Genomic DNA, 13,635 nt, shown 5'->3' on the forward strand with positions numbered 1-13,635 from the left:
TTACACAATACATGCATTTTTTGTTAGATAAAGTTTATATTTATATCCATAAACCCCATTTTACATTGGCGCGTGATGTTCAGAAAATATTTTGCCTCCAATATTGCCGGTGAATCAGCACAACAATTTACAAAAATACTCACCATAAACGTTGATAAAATATTAAACTGCTATTCAACGAATTATAGATGAACATCTCCTTTATGCAAACACTGACAGATTTCAAAAAAGCTTCAAGACGAAAGCACACTTCGCAATAATCTGAGTACTGCGCTCAGAAAAATACACTAGGCAATACAGATACCCGCCATTTTCCCCCGCCAAATTATAAATAGCATTAGAAATATTCACTTACCTTTGATGATCTTCATCAGAAGGCACTTCCAGGCATCCCAGGTCCACAATAAATGTTGCTTTGTTCAATAAAGTCCATAATTTATGTCCAAATAGCTCCTTGTTGTTAGCGCGTTCAGTTAGCTACTCCAAATGTAGGAAGCACGCGGAAAATGTCACTACGAAAACTACAAAAAGTTATATTTACGTTCGTTCAAACATGTCAAACGTTGTAAAGCATCAATCTTTAGGGCCTTTTTCACTTAGAACTTCAATAATATTCCAACCGGACGATTCCATTGTCTTGAAAAACGTTTTGGAACACAGCTACCTCTCACGTGAATGCGTGCCAATGAACGCCAGTACCTTCCTGAGTCAACAACTTCCAACTTCCTCTGTTCGCTCTCTGTTCATCATAGACGCCTCAAACAACTTTCTAAAGACTGTTGACATCTAGTGGAAGCCTTAGGAAGTGCAAAATGAACCCTAAGTCACTGTGTGTTCGATAGGCAATGACTTGAAAGGACTACAAGCACCAGAATTCTCACTTCCTGGTTAGATGTTTCTCAGTTTTTTTGCCTGCCATATGAGTTCTGTTACACTCACAGACATCATTCAAACAGTTTTAGAAACTTCAGAGTGTTTTCTATCCAAATCTACTAATAATATGCATATTCTAGTTCCTGGGCCTGAGTAGTAGGCCATTTAATTTGGGTACGTTTTTCATCCGGCCGTGAAAATACTGCCCCCTACCCTAGAGAGGTTAAAACAAGGCCCCTGAACTCTCATGTATTTCTGCAATATGCAATGATATGGGCAGCGAACAAGTAACGCTTTTACAACATACACAAGTGCGCTGTTATCAAGGGGCAAAGTATTGACACGTTGTTTTAAATTGAGAGACGAGCTTAAAATGTTCTTTACTGACCATAATTTTCACTTATCTGACCGCTTTCATGATGACGAGTTTCTCACACGACTGGCCTATCTGGGTGATGTTTTTTCTTGCCTGAATGATCTGAATCTAGGATTACAGGGACTCTCTGCAACTATATCCAATGTGCGGGACAAAATTTAGGCTAAGAAGTTGGCGCTCTCCTCTGTCTGCATTAACAAGGACAACACACAGGTCTTTTCATAATTTATGCTTTTTTGTGTGCAAGTTCACAGACAATGTCAAATGTGATCTAGCGAAGCACCCGCGTAAGCTGGGTGCGCAATTACATAGGTATTCTCCAAAAACAGAAGACACAAACTGGATTCGTTATCCCTTTCATGCCCTGCCTCCAGGCCACTTACCGATAACTGAACAAGAGAGCCTCATCGAAATTGCAACAAGCGGTTCTGTGAAAATTTTATTTAATTAGAAGCCTCTGCCAGATTTCTGGATTGGGCTGCGCTCAGAGTATCCTGCCTTGGCAAATCGTTCTGTTAAGACACTGATGCCCTTTGTAACCATGTACCTATGTGAGAGTGGACTCGGCCCTCACTAACTAAATACAGGCACAGACTGTGTGTGGAAAATGATTTAAGACTGAGACTCTCCAATACAACGCAACATTGCAGAGTTAAGTCCATCCTTTCAAGCACACTCTTCTCATTAACCTGTGGTGAGTGATTAACCATGTTTGATGTACAAATAAGGTGTTATATGTAAGATGACTAAATAAAGAGCAAAATGATTGATTATTATTATTTGTGCCCTGGTCCAATAAGAGCTCTTTGTCACTTCCCACGAACTGGGTTGTGACAAAAAACGCACACTCATGGTGTTTAATAAATGTATCTTATAGTGTGTGTGTGGCAGGCTTATACAATGATAGCAAAAAAACTACATTTGAGAGTGGACTGACCCTGGTGCTAGAGGGGGTACGCAGCTGGAGTTTGTTCCCAAACTGTTTATTCAATCTAATGATTAATTGTACGTGATTCATAATGGCATACGCTAAAGAAAACTAGGTTTAGACATTCATTTAGTAGCACCCTCTTGAATTTACTGGTATTTAACTACATTCAAGAGCAGTGAGTGAATGCCATAAATATTAAAATAAATACGTGGGGGGAAAAGTTGATTATCCTGTCTTTCAAGAATCCCTCAGCTCTAAAACAAAAATGTTCTCTCAGCCTCATGGCAAAATAGCATGAGACTAGCTATAACACCGCACATTTATCTAGCCCATCAAAGAAAATAAAGAAAAAGGGGTGGCCTATCTCGGACTTTGCGAGAGGGCCCGCGAAACTTCTCTATACCACGGCGCCTATCCCTGGGTCGAGGTACATTTTCCATAGATACTGCATCTCGTGCTGGCTTCGCGGTGTCCACATTCAGGCATAGCACCGTTCCAACTAGAGAGACGTAACGAACGTCTAGTCGGAGTTATGGTTAGACAAACGCCATACCATTGACCAGGCTATTTTTATTCAGCTAGTTAGCTGCTAGTTACAGCCTTCAACGGTTCAATGACTGCGTTGTATGCGGCGAGGAACTAGATTAGATGGCAAATCTGAAGCAATTCAATGATAACACTGCAGTCACACACACGCGGGCTATCTAGCTAGACAGTGTGGGCACACGCAAGCTATGGCTAGCCACTACAATCAAATGCATTACAAATACGTCATTTGAATCATAGTTAGCTATTTCAATTAATCTGTCGCCTCTTCGTTGCAGTACAAAATCGACTTCATGCCTTGTTGGAATACAATACACAACATGTTAATCGGGTTTTAATGAAATACTACCTTATTTGATGAATTGTAGCCAATCGTCTTTCGCTCTACGGCTGTGGTCCTCCTCTCGGCTTCAAAATGGCGCCAATTTGTCCATAGCTGCACCAATCCAGTGTCGGGTGGTTTGCCTGGCTACCCACACTGGATAAAAGTCTACAAGGACACGCCTGACGCCCAAAACGATATTTAATTTCAGAATTGATTAAACTTAGGTTTAGGGTTTGGTTAAGGTAAGGGTCGGTTTTAGTTTTTTTTGCTAGGTGGTTTAAGCGTCAGGTGTGTCCTTTTAGTCTCTCCCACCAACACTCCTTGCTCTGGCCAAACACAGGCCACGCCCACGGACGTAAATGTCAGCGAATCGTCAGGCTAGACAATGTTGCTGACTGACAAAAATCGAAAATGCTTTTAAAGTGACCAATAGGCCTACTTAAGTAAACGCAAACTAACACCCAATAATTTTCACTAGGTGGAATGGAATGATACTTGCAGTTCAGTATTGATAGATGCATACCCCAAGAACTACAGTTGAAGTCGGAAGTTTACATAGCTTAGGTTGGAGTCATTAAAACTACAATTTTAACTTTACTACCACTCCACAAATGTCTTGTTAACAAACTATAGTTTTGGCAAGTCGGTTAGGACATCTACTTTGTGCATGACACAAGTAATGTTTCCAACAATTGTTTACAGACCGAATATTTCAGTGTCACAATTCTAGTGGGTCAGAAGTTTATATACACTGAGTTGACTGTGCCTTTAAACAGCTTGGAATATTCCAGAAAATTATGTCATGGCTTTAGAAGCTTCTGATAGGCTAATTTGACATAATTTGAGTCAATTGGAGATGTACCTGTGGATGTATTTCAAGGCCTACCTTCAAACTCAGTGCCTCTTTGCTTGACATCATGGGAAAATCAAAAGAAATCAGCCAAGACCTCAGAAAAGTCTGGTTCATCCTTGGGAGAAATTTCCAAACGCATGAACGTACCACGTTCATCTGTACAAACTATAGTACGCAAGTATAAACACCATGGGACCACGCAGCCGTCATACAGCTCAGGAAGGACACGCGTTCTGTCCCGTAGAGATGAACGTACTTTGGTGCGAAAAGTGCAAATCAATCCCAGAACAACAGCAAAGGACCTTGTGAAGTTGGAGGACACAGGTACAAAAGTATCTATATCCACAGTAAAATGAGTCCTATATCGACATATCCTGAAAGGCCGCTCAGCAAGGAAGAAGCCACTGCTCCAAAACCGCCATAAAAAAGCCAGATTACGGTTTGCAACTGCAAATGGGGACAAAGATTGTACTTTTTGGAGAAATGTCTTCTGGTCTGATGAAACAAAAATAGAACTTTGGCAATAATGACCATTGTTATGTTTGGAGGAAAAAGGGGGAGACTTGCAAGCCGAAGAACACCATCCCAACCGTGAAACACGGGGGTGGCAGCATCATCTTGTGGGGTTGCTTTGCTGCAGGAGGGACTGGTGCACTAAACAAAATAGATGGCATCATGAGGGAGGACAATTATGTGGATATATTGAAGCAACATCTCAAGACATCAGTCTGGAAGTTAAAGCTTGGTCGCAAATGGGTCTTCCAAATGGACAATGACCCCAAGTTGTGGCAAAATAGCTTAAGGACAACAAAGTTAAGGTATTGGAGTGGCCATCACAAAGCCCTGACCTCAATCCTATAGAACATTTGTGGGCAGAACTGAAAAAGTGGTGATCCTAACTGACCTAAGTAAGGGAATTTTTACTAGGATTAAATGTCAGGAATTGTGAAAAACTGAGTTTAAATGTATTTGGCTTAGGTGTATGTAAACTTCCGACTTCAACTGTATATTACATATGAAAAGGGTAAGACCCCCCCCCAACATGCAGGATAGATTTGAAGAACACAACACACATTTAACAATTTTTAATGACAAATGTACAAGTAAAAAATCTAATCAAACTATTGGTCTCATACACATATTTAGCAGATGTTATTGCGGGTGTAACGAAATGCTTGTGTTCCTAGCTCCAACAGTGCAGTAGTATCTAAAAATGGACACATATTTTACTTTTAGATAATGGAATTAAGAAATGTATATACTACCAGTCAAACATTTGGACACCTACTATTTTCTACATTGCAGAATAATAGTGAAGACATCAAAACTATGAAATGACACATATGGGATCATGTAGTAACCAAAAAAGCGTTAAACAAATCTAAATATATTTTATATTTGAGAAACCACCCTTTGCCTTGATGACCAGCTTCATGAGGTAGTCACCTGGAATGCATTTCAATTAACAGGTGTGCCTTGTTAAACATTCATTTGTGGAATTTCTTTCCTTCTTAATGCGTTTGAGCCAATCACTTTTGTTGTGACAAGGTAGGGGTGGTATATAGAAGATAACCCTATCTGGTAAAAGACCCAGTCCATATATTGGCAAGAACAGCTCAAATAAGCAAAGAGAAACGACAGTCCATCATTCATTTAAGACATGAAGGTCAGTCAATACAGAAAATTTCAAGAACTTTGAAAGTTTCTTAAAGTTCAGTCACAAAAACCATCAAGCGCTGTGATGAAACTAGCTCTCATGAGGAACGACACAGGAAAGGAAGACCCAGAGTTACCTCTGCTGCAGAGGATAAGTTCATTAGAGTTACCAGCCTCAGAAATTGCAGCCCAAATAAATGCTTCTCAGAGTTCAAGTAACAGACACATCTCAACATCAACTGTTCTGAGGAGACTGCGTGAATCAGGCCTTCATGGTCAAATTACTGCAAAGAAACCACTACTAAAGGACACCAATAATAATAAGAAGAGAATTGCTTGAGTCAAGAAACACGAGCAATGGCCATTAAACCAGTGGAAATCTGTCCTTTGGTCTAATGAGCCCAAATTGTAGATTTTTGGTTCCAACCGCCGTGTCTTTGTGAGACACTGAGTAGGTGAACGGATGATCTCTGCATGTGTGGTTCCCACCGTGAAGCACGGAGGAGGAGGTGTGATGGTGCTTTGCTGGTGACACTGATTTATTTAGAATTCAAGGCACACTTAACCAGCATGGCTACCACAGCATTCTGCAACGATACGCCATCCCAACTGGTTTGCGCTTCGTTGGACCATCATTTGTTTTTCAACAGGACAATGATCCAACAAACCTCCAGGCTGTATAAGGGCTATTTGACCAACAAGGAGAGTGATGGAGTGCTGCATCAGATGACCTGGCTTCCACAATCACACCGACCTCAACCCAATTGAGATGGTTTGGGATGAGTTGGACCTCAGAGTGAAGGAAAAGCAGCCAAGAAATGCTCAGCATATGTGGGAAATCCTTCTAGACTGTCGGAAAAGCATTCCAGGTGAAGCTGGTTGAGAGAATGCCAAGAGTGTGCAAAGCTGCCACCAAGGTAAAGAATGGCTACTTTGAAGAATCTAAAATCTAAAATATATTTTGATTTGTTTAACACTTTTTTGGTTACTACATGATTCCATATGTATTATTTCATAGTTTTGATGTTTTCACTATTATTCTACAATGGAGAAAATAGTAAAAATAAATAAAAACCCTTGAATGAGTAGGTGTGTCCAAACTTTTGACTGGTACTGTAATTTATACAGTTGAAATGCATAGAAAAAAGTGACTTTAGTGCCACTGAAAATGTTATTTTCACAAAAATAGGTTTAAATTCTGCCAGTATAAATCAAATACAGTAACAATCCTGTAAAATGCTGGTAGTATCATTTAAAAAAAATAGTAATACAGCTCTGTCTCTGATCATTGACTGTTGTTTAGTTGTTTTTCAAACCCAAAAGCAGAGAGTGGTTGGTTGATAGTCATCAGCGTTGTATTTACTAGGGGGAAAAAAGCAGAAACGGGGAGGGACTACTTAAACTTGTCCAATAAGAAAGACTTGCTTTTGTTTTCCTTCGCGAAAGTGAAGAACATTTTGCTATGGTGTGCACTAATGAATACACACCAGGACATAGGGACTAGTGGAAGTCTGAGTGGTTGGCCCTGCTGTGTCTCTGCTGCTGTGAGGGATGCCTTGTGGGTCTAAAAGGCTCCTGGGAGTTCATCACAATGTCCAAGGACATGGGCAGCTCAAACCGCTCCAGCATCTGCCCAATCTTCTCCCTTGACACACTGTGCTTGTTTCTCCTGGAGGGGGGAAGGACGGGTGTATTGGGAGGTTTCTTCTGCTCTACATACGATTTGTTCTATAAATAAGCTATGAAGTATGTCTTCATGCAAAACATATAAAACAGGCATTCAATTATAGGGTGTTCACCTAGAAAATGAGTCTCATTCAAGGTTTATACAAATATGTCCATTCAATAGAGAATTGCATCAGAAAAACAATTGTGTGTGTCGTCATACTGGTCTCTGAGTTGTGGTCAGACTGGCTCAGGTGGAACAAACTTAAACTTGCGCCTTTTTCAATGCTGAATTGAATGTCATTGAGAAAACAAAAGTGTCATCATGGATTTTTTCACAAACATCCTTTCTGAATTTAAAAGTAATACAATAAGTAATCATGTAGTTTTTCAAAAGTATCTGTAATCTATTTACAATATTTTTTGCTGGTAACGTAACTGATTCATTTTTTTTTGTAATCAGATGTAATCAGTCTGACCACAAGTCAGAGAGCACTATGATGACCCACCAATTGTTTTTCTGATGCAATTCTCTATTGAATTGACATATTTTCATAAACGTTGAATGAAGTCCAAACCCGCAAAACACCAGTCTCAAAGTCAACAGTGAAGAGGCGACTCCGGGATGCTGGCCTTCTAGGCAGAGTTGCAAAGAAAAAGCCATCTCTCTGTCAAGTGTCTGTGTTCTTCTGCCCATCTTAATCTTTTGTTTTTATTGGCCAGTCTGAGATATGGCTTTTTCTTCGCAACTCTGCCTAGAAGGCCAACATCCTGGAGTTTTCAGCTATGCTAACATAATTTCAAAAGGGTTTTCTAATGATCAATTAGCCTTTTTAAAATGATAAACTAGGATTAGCTAACACAACGTGCCATTGGAATACAGGAGTGATGGTTGCTGATAATGGGCCTCTGTACACCTAAGTAGATATCCCATTAAAAATCTGCCGTTTCCAGCTACAATAGTCATTTATAACATTAAATGTCTACACTGTATTTCTGACACATGAGTTATTATTAATGGACGAAAACAAAAAAAGTGATTTTCTTTAAAACACAAGGACATTTCTAAGTGACCCCAAACTTTTAACAGTAGTTTATATTTGGAAAGTATTCAGACCCCTTCACTTTGTTACGTTACAACTGTTAGGTTCTAATTCTCAGAGTAAAAAACTCAACGGACACTATGAAAGCTTAACCAAGTTTAAATCTTTCCAGAGAATCAATACAGCTGCATTAGACAAAACATGTTTCTACCACCACCACTCCAATTTAGGTACTCCTTCTCTCAAATCCTTACATCTTTTATGGTTTGATAGGAAGACGAAGTGATGGGGTAATAAACCAATCCTTCTCCCTTAAGGTGATCTGACCTCAACCCCCTTGATGCCTAATCCAAAGATCTCCACCCGTATTACCTATAGCAATCCTGTGACTTCCTCCCGTCTACCCAGCACATTCCAAAGCTATCTGGCTCCTACAGATCACCATTAACTTCTGTCTCTATCACCCCTCAGATACTAGTCTTACTTCTGATGGATCATGTCTCTAGGATAGCAATGTTCCAAGTTTAACCAAGAATCCAACAACCTTATTCTAAAGTGGATTAAATAGTCACCCCCCCAATCTACACAATCCCCATAATGACAAAACAAACAGGTTTACAAATTCATAAATAAATAAAAAACACGGAAATAGCATTTACATAAGTATTCAGACCCTTTACTCAGTACTTTGTTGAAGCACCTTTGGCAATGTTTACAGCCTTGAGTCTACTTGGGTATGACGCTAGAAGCTTGACACCTGTATTTGGGGAGTTTCTCCCATTCTTCTCTGCAGATCCACTCAAGCTCTGTCAGGTTCGATGGGGAGCATCGCTGCACAGCTATTTTCAGGTATCTCCAGAGATGTTACATCGAGTTCAAGTCTGGGCTCTGGCTGGCCCACTCTAGGACATTCAGAGACTTGTCACGAAGCCAATCCTGCGATGTCTAGGCTGTGTGCTTATTGTCGTTGTCCTGTTGGAAGATGAACATTCGCCCCAGTCTGAGGTCCTGAGCGCTCTGTAGAAGGTTTTCATCAAGGATCTCCTCTGTACTTTGCGCCGTTCATCTTTGCCTCGATCCTGACAAGTCTCCCAGTCCCTGCCGCTGAAAAACATCCCCACAGCATGATGGATGGTGCCAGTTTTCCTCCAGACGTGACGCTTGGCATTTTAGGCCAAATAGTTCAATCTTGGTTTCATCAGACCATATAATCTTGTTTCTCATGGTCAGAGAGTCCTTTAGGTGCCTTTTGGCAAACTCCAAGCAGGCTGTCATGTGCCTTTTACTGAGGAGTGGCTTCCGTCTGGCCACTCTACCATAAAGGCCTGATTGGTGGAGTTTTGCAGAGATGATTGTCCTTTTGGAAGGTTCTCCCATCTCCACAGAGGAACTCTGGAGCTCTGTCAGAGTGACCATTGGGTTCTTGGTCACCTCCCTGACCAAGGCCCTTCTCCCCCGATTACTCAGTTTGGGGCAGCCATGGCTAGGTAGAGTCTTGGAGGTTCGAAACTTCTTATATTTAAGAATGATGGTGGCCAATGTGTTCTTGGGGACCTTCAATGCTGCAGAAATGTTTTGGTACCCTTCCCATGATCTGTGCATCGACACAATCCTGTCTCGGAGCTCTATGGACAATTCCGTCGACCTCATGGCTTGGTTTTTGCTCTGACATGCACTGTCAACTGTGGGACCTTATATAGACAGGTGTGCCTTTCCAACTCATGCCCAATCAATAGAATTTACCACATGTGGACTCCAATCAAGTTGAAGAAACATCAAGGATGATCAATGGAAACAGGATGCACCTGAGCTCAATTTCTAGTGTCATAGCAAAGGGTCTGAATACTTATATAAATAAGGTATAATTTGTAAAAAATTTCAAAAAACCTGTTTTCGCATTGTCATTACGGGGTACAGTGTAGATTGATGAGGGCATTTTATTTAATCCATTTTAGAATATGGCTGTACTTTCCGAATGCACGGTTTCTATACACACAGTATATTCATTTACAAAGCTAACAGACTAAATTTCAACATCTACCCTCCGCGAAAGTGATCTGTTCCAGTTCTCATGGTGTATTTCCGAGTCTTTCCCTTTAAAAGGACCCCTCCAGAGGAAGTTACCGCTCCTATTTCGATCTATCTAGTCCTAGAGCGGAAATGTTGGTTAACGTTCTACCTCCGAAGAATGATGCAGGCTATTATGTATTGTAATGTATATTCATTACAATACATATTCATAAATTGGGGGTGGGAAGGAACGTTGTGGTGATTTCCACATGGAGTGGATAAATATCAACAAATAGGGCACAGACAGGTGTCAGTGTAGCTAGCTAAGGCGCATCCTTTAGTAGGTAGGCTGCTGGTAGGCTTCAGTACAGCAAAGCCAAGTCAGTACGTGCTCATGGTTCTCACAGGGGAAGTGAAATGATGGGCTACTACAACTTTGCCCATGATGCACACCGCAAATGACATGTAACACCCTGGGCATCGGATACGAAACACCAATACAAATATGTAACAGCACAACAACATAGATAAGGTTTTTCTTCCGTGGGTGCCGTTTCATTTAAGTGATAATGCCCAAGAAACCGTTTGGAGGATATATTGGCACAGGTGCTTGAAGGATATATTGGCAAACCGTGCCAATATATCCTCCAAACACTGGCTTCAAGGGCATTATGACTTTTATACAATGGGTTACCAACATATTCAAATAATCATTGACATATTTTCTTTAAAAACGTTGATGCATTTATTCATACTATTTAATCCTTCCACAAGATTTAGTCCCGATACAAATATAGGGTTGCTATCCAAGCCGGGTGGTCGTTCGTTCTATTGGTTTGGGTTGCCAGAGACGCGACTCAGTCGTTCAGTCTTTTTGTTCTGCATCTATGGACGCGATCCAGTCGTTCGTTCTAAATGTTCCATTGCCATACTGGCTGGCAACGTTCTTATCCCTTGCTTGCTAGTTAGCCAACTACAGCTAACTTAGTCATGTCAAACAATGCAGCCAGAATATCAGTAGCTGCATTTGTGTTTGTTTAAGCTGTTTTCTAGTGAATTTTTTTGGGATACATCAATAACAATGAACTATTGAGGTGCGATATTGCCTCGAATATAAAATGTGCTCTCTCGTCAGAACACTATTGTTTAAAGGAGCTAGCCAACAACACAGTTAACACAATAACTTCCAAATGAAGCTGCAAAGACTGCAAACTAGCTGCACTTCTTTTTGTTAAACCTTTTTTCAATTGACAGTTCTTTGTATATATCCATAAAAATGAAGCCAGCTGATTCATGATTTCGACTTGCTGAGAAACGCTGCCTGCATATCTCGTCCGGACTCCTACACGCTCATTGCTATGGGACAGCTGGAGATCGAATTTGAATATTGAAACAATGTTGCAAATGTCAGAGACAGACAAAGGTTGATACAAATTTCCTCTGTTGAAAACTAAATGTTAGTCTTAAAAAATGTGAGATAATGTCTAGATGCTTTTTATAGTAGAGATCAAGTTTATAACTTGCCTGGCTGGGTTGATGAGACAGTGGATTGCGCAGTCAGATGGAACAGAGTAAATAGGCATTTTAACATCATAGATTTAGCCGGTTGTAATTTGTGGAATAGATACCAGCTGGAATGCGCTTTTAACCAATCAGCATTAGACCCACCTATAACTTTCATAGGAAGACACGGCATTGATACGGATTACCACGAATGTCTCACTTCAGATTTCCCACGTTAAGGCCAAATATATCATACTTTGACAAAAATGACCTTTTGACATAAATCGTTGTACATCATGGGTAAACTCTGGCCATCATCTTTCAGCTCGAAAAAGTGGATTTCTGCTGGTGTGGCCATTTAAATCGCCATAACAGCCCCTCTCAACATAGATTGATCGTGGTTAAAGCCAATGATCTGGAGATGAAACTAACGAGGGTGTAAAGTTGATTTTGATTAGTTCAAAGCGCGGAAACACCTAATGCTGAAAATGGAAGAGATACAACGAAGAGCAGCACAGTCTAAACTAGAAACGGTCACAACAAACTAATGTTCCTATTTCATCAACACTGTTAGTACAAGCATAGTAAGATTCTAATACTGTAGAGAACAATCTAATTAATAATTGTATTTGATTTATGATGACATGAGGAAAAGAAAACTACGTTTTGACATTAAGTTAGTAGCACCCTCTTGAATTGACCTGTTTTCCCCTGCATTCTAGAGCAGTGAGTGAACTCCCTACGATGTACCGTATATAATTTGTATAATGTATATTCTCTAAATACATAGCATCTTACATGACGATAGTATCTTTTAATGCAGACAATCATGGACAGACTTACTTCTCTAACTCGACGGGATCAAATTTCCAGCTGGTGTGAGGCTCATGAAAGTTGATACTGTATCCTCTCTCCAAGGCCTGCATGATGAGAAATAAGTATTCATCATATTTATTAAAATGTACATCAAATGGGTAGATTTTTGATAACTGAAAAATACTGTCTGCAAAAAAGACAATATAACAGGATAAACATACCAGTTTAACATATGGCTTCATTTCCCATGCTTGCATATTTGTGTTATCAATAATGACAGGAGAACAGCATTTATACATGGCTTCTTGGGCTGAAAGAATACAAAGCATTGAGGCAAAATCATTTATACACTCCTTTTTTACATGTTTACAAAACAAACAAGATAATAAATGAAACATATCCAATCAAACAATATATAATATTAATAGCAACGATGGTGGCCTGGTTGGTCTAGCATTAATGCCTCAGCTTCCAAAACGCGTCTACTGTATCGGCATAGGTTTGAATCAGGTCTACTGCCCTTAAACAAATCTCTTTCCCACTGTCATTCTGTATGTGTTCAATAAAATCAGAATACCTTAAAAAATATATTTGAAAACAATAGCAACAATGGACCTCATTTATTACTACTTCATCAAAAGAAAATCAAACAAATTTATTAAGACACTGCTATAGAGCCAACCTCGGTTCTGGTTCCAGTGGTGTGCGGCCCCCAGCAGACTGGGATCGTAACAGTAGCCTTCTTCCTGGGAGAAGTAGTCATCTGTACTCAGAACCTGCCCACTGGAGCCTGTCGACAGCAGTTCCCTGGAGAAACACACATGCAATGGCTCAAAACAAATGCTTTTAAAATAGAAGTAAATTCATTCAAACATGAGTAAACAGTTAACGTATGACTTATTGGTTGAAATTGTGCGATTGTAATTTTGATGCTTGAAAAAGACACATTTACAACTGTTTTATTACTGATTCATAAAATGTCTATATACTTGTTCTAAACCTTTTATAGCTTGTTAGTTAACCAACAATGTTTCCCTG

At 40.0% G+C, this 13,635-nt stretch overlaps 1 protein-coding gene across 9 annotated transcripts in view; it reads right to left on the reverse strand.

Annotated features, from left to right (window-relative positions):
* The window catches only part of LOC106580637 (NEDD4-binding protein 2-like 2), a 57,298-nt gene that overhangs the window by 42,629 nt on the left and 1,034 nt on the right, over positions 1 to 13,635 (reverse strand). For 4 of the 9 annotated variants that reach the window (XR_006760931.1, XR_006760929.1, XR_006760928.1 and 1 more), the window contains exons 2-4: positions 13,280 to 13,404; positions 12,819 to 12,907; positions 12,625 to 12,701 (exon numbers count right to left, since the gene is read on the reverse strand). Coding sequence is in view for 1 of the 9 variants with exons in the window: in XM_014161905.2 (XP_014017380.1) it covers positions 7,061 to 7,229; positions 12,625 to 12,701; positions 12,819 to 12,907; positions 13,280 to 13,404 (460 nt within the window). In the remaining 8 variants the exon portion in view is untranslated. Of the gene's footprint in view, positions 1 to 3,075; positions 3,406 to 3,937; positions 3,996 to 6,557; positions 7,230 to 12,624; positions 12,702 to 12,818; positions 12,908 to 13,279; positions 13,405 to 13,635 lie in introns of those variants that run through there. The other 5 variants (XR_006760933.1, XR_006760932.1, XM_014161905.2 and 2 more) reach the window with 4 other exon arrangements.

This window comes from Salmo salar, chromosome ssa20 (assembly GCF_905237065.1).
Source record: "Salmo salar chromosome ssa20, Ssal_v3.1, whole genome shotgun sequence".
NCBI lineage: Eukaryota > Metazoa > Chordata > Actinopteri > Salmoniformes > Salmonidae > Salmo > Salmo salar.